The sequence below is a fragment of the Eutrema salsugineum genome, unplaced genomic scaffold (assembly GCF_000478725.1).
Source record: "Eutrema salsugineum unplaced genomic scaffold, Eutsalg1_0 scaffold_11, whole genome shotgun sequence".
NCBI lineage: Eukaryota > Viridiplantae > Streptophyta > Magnoliopsida > Brassicales > Brassicaceae > Eutrema > Eutrema salsugineum.
Window position 1 is genome coordinate 7,579,126 of NW_006256901.1, and position 17,557 is coordinate 7,596,682.

At 38.2% G+C, this 17,557-nt stretch overlaps 2 protein-coding genes across 2 annotated transcripts; both read right to left on the reverse strand.

Annotated features, from left to right (window-relative positions):
* LOC18026163 (putative F-box protein At2g16290) lies at window positions 1-1,519 on the reverse strand. Its single transcript, XM_024160562.1, is given in 4 exon segments — window positions 1-351; window positions 353-471; window positions 474-753; window positions 1,106-1,519. Coding segments are annotated over 4 exon segments (1,164 nt in total).
* A 2,320-nt stretch (window positions 1,520-3,839) lies between these two features.
* On the reverse strand, window positions 3,840-6,427 carry LOC18026164 (BTB/POZ domain-containing protein NPY2). Its single transcript, XM_006409570.1, has 4 exons — window positions 6,366-6,427; window positions 5,973-6,042; window positions 4,544-5,722; window positions 3,840-4,430 (listed from the first exon to the last, which is right to left on the reverse strand). Exons 1-4 carry the CDS (start codon window positions 6,425-6,427, stop codon window positions 3,840-3,842), a joined length of 1,902 nt encoding a protein of 633 aa, XP_006409633.1.
* Window positions 6,428-17,557: the final 11,130 nt, after the last annotated feature.

A 17,557-nucleotide genomic window follows, 5' to 3' on the forward strand; every position in this document is an offset into this window, starting at 1 on the left:
TCATTCAGAACCTACGTCAGAGTCTACATCAAAGACATTGATTGATGGAATTGGTTCCGTTAGAATTCTACATTCCATCAGAGATTGATAATTATTGCTGAACACACCTATGTCGCCAGTCCACTCAGATGCCTTACTAGTCTTTCTGGTTCCTAAATCAAACACAAGGATTGTTTGGTCGGCTAAATTCAGTTCATTGAAGTAGACACAGTTCCCCTTCATACCCGGAAGCTTCTTTGCCGAATAGCAAAGATTCCAATCAAACCCAAGAAACAACGCTCGGTCCTCTAAGTCAATAACCCAAACCCATCTCTTTTCGTCTACTTCTTGGAACCTAAATAATCTGAACCAACCACGTATACATATGTTCACAACCATACACTCCTGGCTTAAATTGCTGCACCAGCAAGAGCTCGTCTCCTGAGACAACCAGTCTCTCCTCGAAACACTTGTGAGATTGTTTGACGAGTAGATATCGTTAACTTCTAGTGAGGGTTCGATGACAAAGACATGTCCTCGTCCACTCATATCAACAACATAAAACTTTCCTTTGAATGAAACCATATCTCGATATGATCTAATTCTAAACAGACCCTTGAGTCTCATCCATCTCTTGTCACAGCTTCTATACATCATTAATTCACCCAACACTCCGGCTAACACTGCGAAATCTCCGTCATCTTTAATATCCAGGGGAAGAAACGCAACTCTCTGGGGAAACATGTCATTATGTGCTATGTACGACTGTACCGTCTCGATGATTGAGCATATAACGATATCTATATCGAATATTGTTATGAGAATCATCACATAACCAAAATGAAAATGAAACAGAGTTGCTAACACTACTAAAAAATATGCGTAAAAATCCATGGATTTTTTTAAAAGCCACCAAAAAACCACAGCGAAAATAGCCACAAAAGAGTAGTAACAAATACAGAGATAAAAAAGCATAAATTAATAGCTATAGCTTTGTGGTTATTATAGTTTTTTTCATGGTATTTTTGTGACTTTTCTAAAATAACCATGGAAAATCTGTGACTGAATCTGTAGGTGTAGCTATACGCATAATTTTTAGTAGTGTAATAATAATAAGAAGATAAGCAAAGCCAACCTTGTAGTGATGACCCAAGGGTATGATTTGGGACTAGTGTTGAGAACTATCCCATATGTTAGATGTCAAACCAAAATCTACTAATGGCGACCACAACTTCTGCTTACCTGATTTACCCTCGCGTACCCCAGCCAACAAATAATCATCATCGAAGGGAGTCTGGAATCTCATGAGGGAAATTGGAATCTTCTTTAGTATGCAATGCTTATCTCTTTTAAACTGAGGGTTGTCATTGAATATGGGAAGAAGGGTATTAACGGCTAAGCCGGGCCTAGAGCCTGGCAGAGGTACGGCAGACGGCCACGAGCTGCAGACAGAGCGAAAGTGAACAGTTGCAAAACATGTTTCAGAATGACCATTGATTCGTTCTAACAAGTCTTTGGGAAGTAACGACCAGTCTGCCATGGTTAGATCTAATATACAAAAGGAGCAATACTTTGAAGAGTAAAGATCTATGGGAGATGAAGATGAAGATCAACTCTATGTGTACGCTAACAAAACAATAAGAAAGTCTTTGTTTATGTTTTCTTTCCTGCTTTATCTACTTCAGCACTCAAGGCTGTCACAATGTATATATATATAAAGAAAGCCTTGGTTTATTTGGTTTTGTCCTTACTCTATTTTAAAAGAAAAGTTTAATTGAAGCAAAGGAAAAATTGATGTCCATAGCAAACCTATTAACCAAAAAAAAAAAAAAAATCAATATGGAGAAGGTTAAAGACGTCACTCAGGTTCACTTGATAAACTCATACATGCGTGTTTCTGGGTTCGGCAAGGTTACAAGTCCACATGACATCAGATATTCATCAAGATTTTCACCAGTATAGCCTCGACATTCAGTAATGGTATATTTATCCTTCTAGTTCTGATGTCAAACACAAGGATTGACTCATTGCTATAGTTGATACCCTCTTTTGATTCAAAGAACACAATGTGATTATCCGTCACTCCCGAAGCATTTTCACGGAGAAGCAGCGATTCAACTGTCCAAGGAAGATCATATGGTACTTCAAGTCATTAACCTGAACCCACTGCCTCCTCCTTATTTACCCACCCACAGCCTAAATACTCTGAACCATTTATACACATATTCATCATGAGACTCTACTGGTGTGAACCGTTGTACTTGCAACAGTTCCTCTCCTGACTTTCACTAAAAGATCATCTGACTGAGGTGACCTCGGTAACATGCGAAGAAGTTTGATGACAAGGACTTGATTCAACAGCACAAATTTTTCCTTTTAATGCAACCAAAACTTGATATGAACCATATTATTTTGGATGGCCTACAGTTTTTGTTATGGCTTCTAAACGTCATCAAATTACTCTGTAATTTATCTAGCACCATAAAATCTTTGCAATTTCACTATACAATTCAACAAAATTTAACCAAACAAATGTCTCAATGACAGTTTTATGCTTCATCAAGTCTCTGTGTTCCATCACACCTTTGTTAAAACCTGATAATCTTTTATAACCATAAGCTTTCAAAGCTTCTCCAATAACTTCTCCCCCAAGTATACTTTTGGATTTGATGTTCATTATAACCTTTTTGTAAAATATATCGATATCTAGTTCTCACAAATCTCTCAGAGAAATCAATCGCTGTCGCACGGGTTCAATCCTAGTTTATATGAATTGGGTAGCATTACTCTGATTTCAAATGGTTAAAACGACAGCAGTAGTGCAGACTACCGAACATAAGATCAAATTTATCTTATGGATGAAAAACTTATATTTGATGACTTAGTTGTATACAAGTCCGATATGGGACTTGGATTGATATCCCAACAAAAGCAAAGAATAGGTTGATTTTCATAGCAAACATTTAACAAACAAAAATAAAAATTCAATTTGGAGACTAGGTTAAAGAAGTCGCTCAGAATCACTTGATAAAATCACCGATGCTAGTCGCTGGGTTTGGCAAGGTTACAAGTCCACAAGACATCAGAGATTCATCAAGATTTTCACCGGTAAATGGCATACTTATCCTTCTAGTTCTGATGTCAAACAGAAGGATGGACTCATTGCTATAGTTGATACTCTCTTTCGATTCAAAGAACATAATCTGATTATCCATCACTCCCAAAAACATTTTCACCGAGAAGCAGCCATTCCACTGTCCAAGGAAGATCATATGGTGCTTCAAGTCATTAACCTGAACCCACTCCCTCGTCCTTATTTACCCACCCACAGACTAAACACTCTGAACCATTTATACACATATTCATCATGAGATTCTCCTGGTGTGAACCGTTGTACATGCAAAAGTTCCTCGCCTGACTTTCTCTAAAAGACTTGTGGGATCATCTGACTGAGGCGATCTCGGTAACATGCGAAGAAATTCGATGACAAAGACTTGATTCAATAGCATAAAAATTTCCTTTGAATGCAACCAAATCTTGATATGAACCATATTATTTTGGATGGCCCACAGTTAGTTATGGCTCTAAACATCTAAATTACTCAGTAATCTAGCTAGCACCATGAAATTTTTGCAGTCTCACTATACAACTAACAAAATTTAACCACCTCAAACTCATTCCACTAATTTCTTTATGAGTATGCTTATACAGTTTCTCATTTTCCTCTCTAACTCTAAATGTCTTTCATAATATAGGACTTCTGTTTCAAATCAACCAAAAAAAAAACGTCAAAGAAGTTACAGTTGATTCATATTAATCTAAGTAAACCCATTAAAACTTGTTTGTAAAAAACTTGTTCATCAAGAAACAGAAACCCTCCTAGTCAGATTTCTCGAAGGCGTCCCAGTTTTGGCCGCTTCTTCATCAGCGTTCATAGAACCAAGACTCTCAGAAGAATCCGACCCACCACCACCACCTCCATTGCTCTTCTCTCCTCCTTTGCTATGCAACTGCAACTTCTTACCAAATATCTTCTTTGACTTTATCAAGCTTTTCACTTTGCTCAACGCCGTGACCGTCGCTCTGTCCATGCTCTTCCTCCCACTCTCTTCCTGCAGTTTCAGCGCAGCTATCTCGCTCTTCAATGCTCTCATCTCCTCTTCCGTTGCAACCGCATCCCATTCGTCTTCCATTACCGTTGGCACTGATCTTGAGCTCCCATATGTCCCGCAGCTGCGTAGTTCCCTTATCATCCCTTTGGGCAAATCAGGTGTGCTACTTCCAGACGAAGCCGCCGCTCTCACTTGTTCAAAGAAAAGTACTTGGACCACCACACGAAGTGGAAGCCTGTCGTTTTGCACTGCGTGCATACACGCTTCTACCGACAATTTCCGACAATCCATCAGCTTGCACATCTTTTTCTTCTCTCCCTTTGTGATTCCTGCATGTTCCTGAAACCAAACAAAAAAAAACAGAACCAAAACAGAGAGATGAATCAGATTGGCTCTTAAGTTTAGTAAGACAAAAACATTTGAGAAAGGGATTTTTTTACTGATCTTTGCACCTTAAGGTACATGTCAATAGCACGGTAGAGTCCATCATGTGCAGGCCTTGAGATGCTAGAAACAACCTCAGCAAGATCGATGAATTTAGATGCAGAAAGATTCGGATCCTTTGCAATTTCAGTAAGGTAGCTATCAATCAGTTTTGCCACCATCAGCTTTGAAGCTTCGGATAAAATTCCGGGAAATTTCTTTATCTCCTGAACTTCAAACTTGTCTTCATCATCTTGAATCTCTATCTCACTGTTTTGATCTCTTGTCATGAATTCCAGAACTATCTTCTTCACTAAGTCCACATCGTACAATGTTTCGTTTCCTTGATGCGATTTTATCAAGAGTTCGGCTACAGAAGCCTCTTCGAGTTGTTGTCCTATTCTTTTTATAAGCTGTTCCTTCACCATCTCTCCAGAATTCAACATATTGACTGCTTTCAACAGTTTAAGCAAGAAACCGCAAGAGACGCTGTCTTTCTCATCTGGTAACAACCAAACAAGTGTCTCGATGACTGTCTTATGCTTCATCAAATCTCCTTGTTCCATCACGCCTTTGTTGAAACCTGATAATCTTCTATAACCATAAGCTTTCAAAGCTTCTCCAATCACTTCTCCGCCAAGTATACCTTTGGTTTTGATGTTCATTATAACCCTTTTGTAAAAATCGATCTCTAGTTCACACAAATCCTCGACCCACCAATCATTTGGAACTTCTCGAGTCCTGATTTGATCTGCACCGCTGTTTTCTTCACCTAGCTTCTTTCTATTGTAAGTATAAGACCACTCGACATGGGAAACATCGACACAGGCCTTACTGGCTATGGCATCAATGCAGAGACTAATCAACTTGAGATCCTCAGAGAGCGGTAAGAACGGTTTGGTGGTCTGAAGAACAATGATGGAGTCTTTCCAGCTACGGAAGAGACTCGAGTTTAGAAACACATCAATCTTGTAGATGAGGTTTCCTTTCTCGACCGTCTCGTGCATTCCAAGATACTCAGCTGCACATCTTGTGGCCACAACGTTGTAGGCACTTAGAGTTACTGTCATACCGTAACAGAATTTAGCACACGTCTCGAATGCTGTTGGACCACCGGGAATACCAGAGATATCAACCTCGTCGGTATTGGTCTTGTCCGTGCTTGAGAGCAACTTTTGCAGGCAGGCACACTTAGAAAGAAGAGGAAACTGCAGAGGATATACAATAATCATCAAAACTCAAGTCATAATCAGTTCAAGAATCAGATCTTGTATAAAATGCTAATACCGGAATACTCTTGACTAACCGATCAAATACAAAACTGATAAATTATAGGAAACAATTGGTTACACAAACGCAGAGAATGCCAAGTTAAGATGCACCACAACCATCGAGTACATAAACAGTCGTGCATAAAAACTTGTGGATATAAGTCATATGGAGACAACTTTTACATACCTTATGCAAACAAAATCTTGATCCTTCAACATTGACAGTAATGTCACTAGCCAGTTCATTTTCAACGTATCTGCTTGTGATAAAATCAGCATCTAGAGTCAGCGTCAGTTAGAATACTCTGTTTTCAATATGAAAGGCACAAAAGTGCAAGCACTTATATTCTATCTCTACATGACAAAGACCTGAAGGAAAAAAAATGAATTCTTCATGAAAACTTGATAATAGCCTCAAGCATTAGAACTTGATTTTCAAAAAGCTTTTACACAATGGGAGAAAACTCGGAACAAATAAATAATTACTTAACGGCTGCAATAAACAGAACAAGAAGAAACACAAGGACAGATCATAACAATAGATGTGAATAGCTAAACTTGATCAAGATTTGAATATTACCTGACATTGTTCCCATCGGTTTTGATCGAATCTGGCTTCGACCCAATTTTCATGAACTTCATCTTCCTCCCCCAGGAAAAAACTCCTGAAGATCTAAAGATCAATTACTTGCAGAGAAGGACCAAGAAAAGCCTCAAGAATCACAACCACTTCTTCTTTTACCATAATCAAATGCATTCCCCTTAAAATGGAAATAAGTATGTTCCAAGAACTGAGGGTGGGGACCAGATTGCTCCTTTTATGCAACTAACTTAACTTCTCCCCTTGGAGATCTAAAAGCACAAACACAGAGAGCGGAGAAAAAGAAAATAGAAAAAAACCAAAAGGAAGAAAACAAATCCTCAAATGCAGAGAACTGACTCTAAAAATAATTAGATTAACAACAAAATGAAACTTTTATATCCCTATTTATTAAATTGTTAACTTGCAGAATAATCAAATTAGAAAAAAAGGTTCTCCTTTCAATGGAAAAGCCAATCACAGAAGCGAATTTGCTTCCTTGTAGACCAACAGATGGCCGTGAACCGCGGCCAAACGCAGCAACCAAAGGGGACAATACCGTAGCAGAGTGTCTCAAGAGCAAATCCTAATCAAGAATCAAGATCCACCCCCCTTAATCACTAGTTGTACTTTTGTTTAATTATTTATAATTAATGTAATGCAGATTAAGATGAGATTAAAGAAATGGACTTTCACCTGTGTTGTGACTGTGTTGTGTTTCTTCAAGTCTCAAGTTCCAACTTTGAAGCACATGTTTGTGGTACTAGTTTATTCAAGCCGTAGAAGTTTGGGAACCTGCAAATTTTAAATAAAAGAAGTAAAACAGCATCTTGGTATCAGTAGAAGAAAACCACCACAACGGTAGACAAGAAGCATCTTTCAATTTTTTTATCCATTTAATTTTTATTAATTTTTTTTCCAATTAAACAAATGGAAGAATAATAATTAAAGCAAAACTGCAAAGTGGAGGTGCTTGTTATTAATCTTTAAGTTGACCCAACAGCTAAATCTGAGAAATTTACAAGAAAATTTCACAAAGTTGAATGTTTTTAGGTTTAGAAAGTAGAACCTAAAACCATAATTAACAAAAACCCATTAAATCACGAGAGTGAGATTTCAATATAAACAAAATTAGTGAATCTTAGAAGACACCTGGAATCAAAAAAATCCCAAACTGAACATAGTCTAACAAAAAAATATTTCTTCTGAATCTTTGAAACACACTTTATAAGATTATAAGACAGAACAGAGAATAAGGTTCAAATGTTACACACAAAAGTTTTCTTTATTATTCAAATTCAAAATTTGATTTTCGAAAGTATTTTGATGAAGTTAGCAAAATCTGTAGCCATTATCATAACCTTATATGAGTTTGGACACGCCAAATCTGACACACAAGTCTCTTCTCTTTTCTTCTTTTGAATTTTGTTTTTTACTCTTTTAGTTTGTTCATTTAATGAGATGACACCCTTTACGTTTTCTCTAATTAGCTAGTCACCAATCTTTCAAGAGTAATTGCACAAAATATCATCTGAAATTTAGAAATTAACTGACACAAAAACAACACTGTTTACAGCAAAAAAAACCCAATAATCTCTACTATAGATGTAGTCTAATCTTGGTAAAATAATCTTATAAATTTGGAGTTGTTAACTTATAACTAATTTTGTAGCTGTTAACTTTTTTTTGTCTGTTAACTTTATTTTTGTAACATATATTAACTTAAAATAACATTTTTGATAATTGTTAATGTTGTTAGAAGTGTTAAAAATAACACCTTTTAACATAGACTTCTCAATTTTCCCGATTTCATTATGATGGTTACGATTAATCGACTCCATATTATCATAGGTAACACCATTATCAATGCGTATTAACTGTTAACAATGTTATCAAGTTATAACTAAATTAGACAATTGATACATCTCTAAATCTTTTTTGTTGTCTCTTGAATCACATGAAGGCAACAATAAAGTTGGTAACAATAAAGTCGATAATTTTTCCTTTGCTTGACACACAGATTAACTGATAATACTGATTAAACACGTATGAGATTATCTTCAGAAAAACCAGATATGTTTTGCAAAACAATATTGAAAAAGCAACATTACTAACACAATAATGTCAACATTGTTAACACAACATTGTTAACATTGTTTAACACACAACATTTGTTATTTTTTTCTATCTCTAACCAATATATTATCTTCTACATATAATTGAGATATATCATCTTTTTTAACGAACAATTGAGATTATTTTGACAGGCAGCGATGAATTTTGTTGGAAGATATCAATTGTATATTTATATTTTCTGTGCCAAAATAAAAGGAAGCATTAAATGCTCACTACAGGCACACTCTCTCAAGTGTAGGGGTAGTCTCGCCCACAATGCTTTACGTATATTGTATTTGTTTCATTTTAAAAAAATTGCTTCCCATTTTCTTAATTAAGTTAACATCTATGGGTATTTACCCGCTTAACTCATCTTTCAAAAGCTGGTCCAGTCAAAAACCAAAAGGAGTTTTAATGGGAAAACATCGTATTTCCCCTTCTAAAGTTTCATATAGTAACATATCAACATGAAATTTTGCCCTCATCATATATCCCCTTTTGAGAAACTTAAAAACCTATTTCTCCCCGAATTAGAAAGTTCAAAACATATATAGTCCTGAAGTTAAAGTTCAAAACTAATAATCACCCAACCATGATTAAGTCAGTTTAGTGTTTACTAAAAAGAGTGTTGACCACTTAAAATCAAGCTTAACAATATTGCAACCCGATTAAACGTGTAAACCATGACCTGTAATCTGACCCATAATCTGTCCCCTAACTAAAACCCGAAACCAACTGAGTCTCCTTTGAAGTCTCAAGAACATTAAAATCGATTAAAAAACCAGTATCCTCAAATCGAGAGATTAGGGAGTGAGTGATTAGGGAGTGAGAGCTACTTGAGTGATGATGAATTTTGCAGAATAACAGAACACAAGTTGTCAATCCAATAACAGAGCACATGCTATAATTAGGTCCATTTCAAGTAGCAATAATGATAGAACATAACACACAAAAACAACACAACCTACTTGCTAACAAAGCCTCAACCTATGAACTCACCCAACAATGATCATGCATCCAAATAGTCAAGTAACATCATTTTCTTCATCTCAGATTTGGCTTCAATAGAACTTCTTGCGGTCTTTCAAAATTCTCCTTCTCTAACTTCATTTGGAGCTTTTCAAACATCTTCGTCTCAGCCTCCATAGAACTTGACGTAATCTGTTCCACCACTTGTTCAAGTTTTTCTGTTCTACATGCCAATGCCTCTATCTCATTCAATAATGCCTCATTAACCCACTTGAAAATGTTGCTATCATTTGAAAGCTACAAAAAATTGATAACCACAACAATCAAAAATTTGCATAATCAAAACCATTTGACAATGAAAAAAAAAGACATAGCAGTTTACCTTTTGTTTAAAGGCAAATGTACAACGATATATCTCTAGTAAGGACTGGAATCAGACTTCAAAATTGTTGGGGTCGGATTCTACCCCCTCGAGCTTAACTCTCGAAAATCACATAACTGTCATGAGTGGGTTTCACCAAGCCCAATCTCAGTAGGCAAGCCGAGCCCAATAAAAGATTTTCATACAAATAAACCGAGCCGAACAACATAACCGGATTGAACCGAGACAAAATTCAGTTCAGTCAAGCTAAATCAAGAAATGGGCCAAGCTATGTCAAGGAAGTTAGGTCCAAGCCGTGTGGACGAAAGGACCAGGCCGAGCTATATGAAGAGGAAGGACGATTGAGGCGCACCAGGACATAGAATTAGGCCGAGCCTGAGCCCAGTCTACTTATGTGGGCCAAGCCGAGGAGTGAGAAAGCCGAGTCATGAAGATGCGAGGCCCATTACAACAAATGCGATGTCTTCAGCTAGGTAAAATTCTAAGGCGGCGGCTGGAATAAGAGATGAGGAAATTTTCTGAGAATCTTTCCCGAGATTCTCGGCTAAGCGGTTCTCAAGATTGTATAAATAGTCAATGTAATGGATTCATTATGTACCTTTGGCAACCCTAAGCACTAAGACTCACAAATTTTTATAAGCAATAAAAACTTCTTTCGATATTGAGTTCTTGTGAAAAAAACCCTAGAGATTTCCGATCCCTCTTAATTTTTTTACAAGTTTTGATTGTGCGAGTTTGGCTCACACAATTTAGCACCGACTATGGGGAATCAATATTTTCTGACTCAAAAATTGAGAAGACCGTAAGATCCAAAGAAAATGGCGAGCCATACATTTGACGATGACGACAACAACAAAGGTGTGGAAAAGGATGCTCCCCCAGCAAGTACGACAACCATGTAAACTCAAGACGAGGTGAAGAGCATGTTAGCCGTGCTGATGAAGAAAATGGAGGAGCAAGACAAGAGAAAAGAGGCCATCACGGAGCGACTCGACGAAATGATAACCGAAAGGAGAGATCTAACCTGAGGAGTCGGAATCTCCGATCCGTCCTACGGAGTCAGGAGACGCTTTGATTTCTCAACTCCTGAAGGACCATCTGGTGGCGACACGCGGAACCCCAGAGCGCCTACGATGTTCCAACCCCTCGATGAGCAAACACCAGCGGCGACTAGAACAAATCTGACCGATCTTACCCCACTTCGTCGAGCCCTCAGACGGTTAGGTAACCAAGGAGGCACAGCTGCTAGAAACGAAGAAGGAGTCCAGATCGTCATCATCGATAGAGATGTACAAGGAGTCAAGGGCAGCGGAGGCTCGCAGCAAACCAGATCAGCTCGTCAAATCACGCAGGAAAACTCACCTCGATGGTAGATGGAATACAGATCAAAACAGAGGCAAATCCGAGCAGAGAGAACCTTTGATGGGTCGAGCAGAGAGAGCTCAGGGACGAGCCGAGAATGACCAGTCAGGGTCAACTTCGCGAGCCGCGGAGGATGACTCGAGCCCAAGCATAGGAGATGGATAAGCTCCGAGCTTCCATGGCCTGGAGAGTTGATGCAAGCTAGGGTTGATGTCGCAAAAGAAGTTTTAAATTTGTAAACCCTAAAGTCTGCAAGTGCACGGCCGTGCGTAGTAGTACCTAGGGTGTCGATCCACAGGGAGAGTTGTCTTTTCTGCAGAAACTTCAAACTAGATTAGTAATCGAAGTCAAAGACCAATGGGGTTTTTTTTTGGGATTTCGGTGTTACGATTTCTACTAAGCTAAACAGGAAATAAAAATAGATCAAAACAAGGATGAAAAACGTGTTGGCATTAGGGTTCATCTCTAGGATTCATGATCTATAACACAAGGAATCTAGGTAAGGTTTTCTATGATTCTGAAACTAGGACAGACACTTGTAAGATTAGCCAACTCTCGTCACCCTAAACATCTAATCAATTATTCACTCTCGCTCTCATGCCAGAACAAGATAATGCATTTCAGCTCGGAATCCATCTCGGCTTACGTATCCTCCGTAGGTAGCTTTCGTCTCCTACGACGGTGACGTCCATAAGATCCAGTTCAGGCAACCCAGATACGACACTCTCGTGGCTCGGATTTAACCTAGGATCGGACACTGGTTACCGAATTGAGATTTGGATAAATGGGAAAATCTTTTAAAATCGAAATCCTTTAACCTAAAAAACCTAGATGTCATCGGTCATGGGGTCCCTTTCGATGGCCCTCTTCACCCAGCAAGGTGACTACTCAGACATGGCTGAGCTTGAAAACATCATCACTGGTTTTGAAATAGAAAAGCAGTAAAGTAAAATAAATTGCATAAACTGAATAGATAGATGAAAAGAAACAGCAAAGGTTCAAGAGAAGAATCTCTATCTTCCTAATCTAAACCTAAGAAACAAAAGGGTGCCTCCCTATCAAGGGGAAAGGAGCACACATGAAATTAGGTCTTCTAAAATACATATTTATAGGTCCCAAGTGTTTCTGGTCATCCTTAGGGCTTCTTTTGCAGAGAGAATGAGTTGGGCTTGAAAACAGGCTATTAGACCGAAAATGGGCTTGTCGCAGAAATAAATCTCTCCAGGCCTGTGAATGACGGTTCACCATGTATGGAGGCTCTGAGGCGTGGCCAGGATGGTTTTCACCGCGGTCACGAGCTCCTGGACCGCGGTGGTTGGTCTATGATGCCAAAACTTCATTCTTCCTCTTGCTTCTTTCGCGAGACTGCAGAACATGTCTTCAGAAAATTGAGTATAGCTTATGATACAATCGTTATATTGATTTGATTCAACTTGTATTGGAAATCTGGTTGTGTCCTCTATCGTGTGTCCAAATTTGAGCTTCATGTGAAATTTCTGACGGTCCAAAATTGGCCAAAAGTGGATTTTTCTCCAATTTGCATTGTTTTTGCCTAAGTAACCTGAAAAGTCTTTTAAAACTCCAAAACATGAAAAACACTTATAAAACCTTCAAAACTGATTGAAAAAACCTGCATAAGATACTGAAAGTGTTCCATAAATATGATCAAAATCAGGTGTTATCAACTCCCCCAGACTTAAACCTTTGTTTGTCCTCAAACAAAACTAAAGATCTTAACCTGGAAAAGAGGTTTGAAAATTGCAGGAACTAATAAAATCTGAGAGACCATGCTTCTAAATCAAAGTTAGTCATTATGCTCAGATCAGGTATAGTCTAGAAAATTCTTACCAAAATACAGGCATAACTAGTCCGTTTATCCGTCATGCAAAAATCTAGACACTTAAATCTATCTTCCAGTCAACTAGCTCTTAACATTCATTCAAAAGTTCCAGTGGTTCTCATCAAAAGGATTTTAGTAAAGCAATCAAGGCTGGGTATTCAAAATGGCTGTTTAAGGGGTGAGGTTCTTAGTGTTTAGGGTTACCTTTTCTGGAGAGACAAGACATTATGCAAAACAGCAAGAGAGGATGGAACTGTTGATGCCCCCACAGTTTCCAGTCACATTCTTCTTGTCTTAAGATTCTTGATCTACTTTCTTCAGGTTCTCCTCATGACTCCCCTAGACTTAGATTTTTGTCCAGTTTTTAAAACCAATGATCCACCAATGAATTGGCTATCCTAGAGTGGTAACAAAGATGTAAAGATTTCCTAGATGTGAATCATGATGCCTGCTAAAACCAATGATGAGAAAATTAGATGTTAAGATTATGTTCAAGTGAAATGAGCTAGTGTATCCTGGCAGAAAAGATCTCTATGAATAGAAAATCTCTGGTGGGAGTTCGTAGTGAAAAAGTTGGTGAGAAGATGGTAAATAAAAACAAAAGAGTCTAAAAAAAAGAAAAGAAAATGATGTAGAACCGTGAGTATGATGAGGTGATAGATGGACGCCTATGTCTCATGGCTGCTGTCTATCTATGTGGCAGAGGAATCATCATCATACCTGTGGTTCTTCACATGAGCTTCTTCAGCATAATGCTCATGCGAAGTGCTCGGAAAAGTTCCATGACCTGCAAAACAGAATTCTCGAGACCAAGAATGAATGAGGCTGTATTTTGAATCTATTATTATGAGCAAAGATGTTCATACAGCTATCACAAACACATTCAAACGACAAACAAACTGTAATTGCATCAAACATTGCAAAATCTGTGAGTTCCTGGTCAAATTCGATATATTGATGTCCAACACATGAGATTTCTGAATCATGATGATGTTAATGGTCACTCATATGTAATCTAATCTGGGTTTCTATCAACAAGGACCAAACAATCCAGACTTGCTAAGCTGAATCAAACAGTTCTTCAAATTTTGATTTTCTCAAGTGTTCAAATTTCAAATTTCGAAAATCACAAATCTATGGGTCTAGGTGTTAAAGCATGCAATTTAACTTCCTAGAAGTCTAGTTTTGAGCTCAAAGACAATTTCCAATCATCCTAAGGTAAATTCTTACTGATTCTAAGAAAATCTAAATTTGAGTTCATATGAAAAAGTGAAGAATTTGGTTCCATTCCTTGATGAGAGTGTGATGTGATGATAGATTTGAAATTTCCTTTGAAAAAGAGTGAGACAGGTTTGAAAATTTGAAAAGGATTTGTCAAGTTTGAAATCTGGTCTTTTCTCAAAATCTCCAAGCTTGTTGGAGAAGATGATAAAAAAGACATTTTGATATTTGAAATCATCTTTTGTTCTTTTAAAAGTTGGTTTTCCTAAGAAAAAATTATTTTAAAATTTTTTAAGGACTTACCTGGATGTTGACAAGAAGAGATGTCATTGGTCTTTGTGAATCTCTTTGAAGAGATACCAATACAGACCACTTGCACCAAGACTTTCATAACTTCTTGCTCAGTGGTCCAATACCTGATTGCCTAACTCCATGAGGTTGGTGACTCAAGAAGCTTCAACTTTAATCAAGAGTCCGACTGCATCCAGGAAGAGCTAGGCTTCCGTCTCGCCGGTTCTTTGATGTGCATCTGATTGGTCCAATTGTGAGACAAGTCCATCTTCAAACGGTCATAACTTTGAGATCCGTGATTCAAATCTCCTGATTCCAAGTTTTCTGGAAAGATTACTGTCTCTTCTACAAACGTTGTGAAGATACCAAAGTCTGAACCGAAGTGTAAGGCTTCCGTCTCAAGCAATCTTTCGAACATGTCGCTGGGTGAAGGTTAGGCTGGCCGCGGGTGAGGAGATGGATTGGCCGCGGGTCAAGGGGTCGTGGCCGCGGTACATGTGAGGCTGGCTGCGGGTCAGGTCCTCTGGACCGCGGTAAGCACATTTTTTTTTTTTTTGCTTTTTTTGTGTTTTATGAAAACCTGAAACTAAGAAAAGGAAGAAAAACTTTATAGGAAAAAGAAAGAAAAACTAAAAGAAAATATACCTACAAAGGAATTCTCTCCTCCAGGATCAAAGACTAGTCTTGGAACTTTTCTAGGATATGAGTCTTCAAAACTTTCTCCTTGTGACAAGTCTTGTGGAAAGTGTCTTGAAGGCCATCTATGCTTCACTTTGGCTCCATTTGAGTCTTTATCACGTCCCATATGAGCAAAGATCAAGTGTGCACCAAAAGAAATCTTGTTGCACATTGAACTCCTTTGGTTGATGTTTTGATGAAGTGTGAAGGGTGGACCTTCTTCCAGGACGTTTTCAGGGACCTTTGTAGCTCCTCCAGGATCAAAAACTGGTCTTTCTCCACTCCTTATGGTCAGGCAAAGAGAGTTCTTTGAATCCTTTCTCATCTACATAACATGGAAATCATTAGGAACAAGACAATCTTCCATTTGAAGAGGCAAACTCGGTGTGAAACCTAATAGAGCTGCAGTAGAAAGATATCCAACATGAATATAAACCATAGATGAATGAATTTTCAAAATACCTGTTCCCTCTGCAGTAGGTTTTGGTATTTGAATAACATCAGATTTTATATCACAAAGAGAATTATGAAATTCTATTCCTTGCTCTTCTTCAGGAGCTTCAGTTCTTTCTTCTAGAGTTGCAACAATTTTAAGATGTTGCTCTTCTACGGACTTCACACGCTCAGAAAGATCATGAAACTTCTGGTTAAGTTCAATGTAGTTGGAATCAAGCTTCATACCAATGGCAGCAATAGCGTTAGCATGAGATCTATGCATCTGATTCGTCATAGCATCAACTCGGTTAAGCTGGAGACTCAATTGACTAAGTTGAAGACTTAATCAATGAGTCTCATCATCCTGGTCCAGAATTTGATGAGGAGAAAGGTGAGATGGTCGGTGGTTCACCATAGAGGGCGAATAGACTTCATCTCGGTAGTTTGATTCGCCATAGGTGTGAGAGTTTTGAACAACACGCAGTTATAGGGGTTACGGTGGTTGTAATCTCCTTGACCCACGTTTTTTTTGAGATTGAGGTAAAGTGCTCTAAGAAGACACCTGAGTTTGTCTAGTTACTCAGACTTTGATTTCTCGCGGAAGCTGCACGAAGAGGGTTGATAATGAGCAGCACACGGGTTGTGATACCCTCGCCCAATCATATCCTCTTGCTCCATGGGAGAATACATGTCCAAGAAACCTGAAACAAAGAAAAACAAAACGAAAATTTACAAGAAAAAGGGTGTCTAAGAGTCGGATTTACTAACCTATGAACTTTGGCAGAACCAAGAGCGAATCTCTCCCTGGCAACGGCGCCAAAAACTTGATGCAAGTTAGGGTTAATGTCACAAAAGAAGTTTTAAATTTGTAAACCCTAGTGCACAGCCGTGCGTTGTAGTACTTAGGGTGTCGATCCATATGGAGAGTTGTCTTTTCTGCAGAAACTTCAAACTGGATTAGTAATCGAAGTCAAAGACCAATGCAGTTTTTTTTTTTGGGATTTTGGTATCATGATTTCTAGTAAGCTAAACAGAAAATTAAAATAGATCAAAAAAGGATGAAAAACGTGCTGGGCATTAGGCTTCATCTCTAGGGTATAACACAAGGAATCTAGGTAAGGATTTTCTATGATTCTGAAACTAGGATAGACAATTGTAACATTAGCCAACTCTCGTCACCCTAATCATCTAATCACTTATTCATGACAATTAACTCTGACTCTCATGCCAGAACAAGATCATGCATTTCAGCTCGGAATCCATCTTGGCTTACGTATCCTTCGTAGGTAGCTTTCGTCTCCTACGACGTTGACATCCATAAGATCTAGTTTAGGCAACCCAGATACAACACTCTCGTGACTTGGATTTAACGTAGGATCGGACACTGGTTAGCTACTCCAGCGTTACCGAATTGAGATTTGGATGAATGGGAAAATCATTTAAATCGAAATCCTTTAACCTAAAAAACCTAGATATCATCGGTCATGGGGTCCCTTTCGATGGCCCTCTTCACGCAGCAAGGTAACTACTCAGACATGGCTGAGCTTGGAAACATCATCATTAGTTTTGAAATAGAAAAGCAGTAAAGTAAAAGAAATTGCATAAACTGAATAGATAGATGAAAAGAAACAGCAAAGGTTAAAGAGAAGAATCTTTATCTCCTTGATCTAAACCTAAGAAACAAAAGTTGGGTGCCTCCCTATCAAGGGCAAAGGAGCACACACGAAATTTAGTATTCTAAAATACATATTTATAGGTCCCAAGTGTTTCTGGTTGTCCTTAGGGCTTCTTTTGCAGAGAGAATAAGTTGGGTTTGAAAACAGGCTATTGGGCCGAAAATGGGCTTGTCGCAGAAACCAATCTCGCCTGTGAATGATGGTTCACCATGTATGGAGGCTC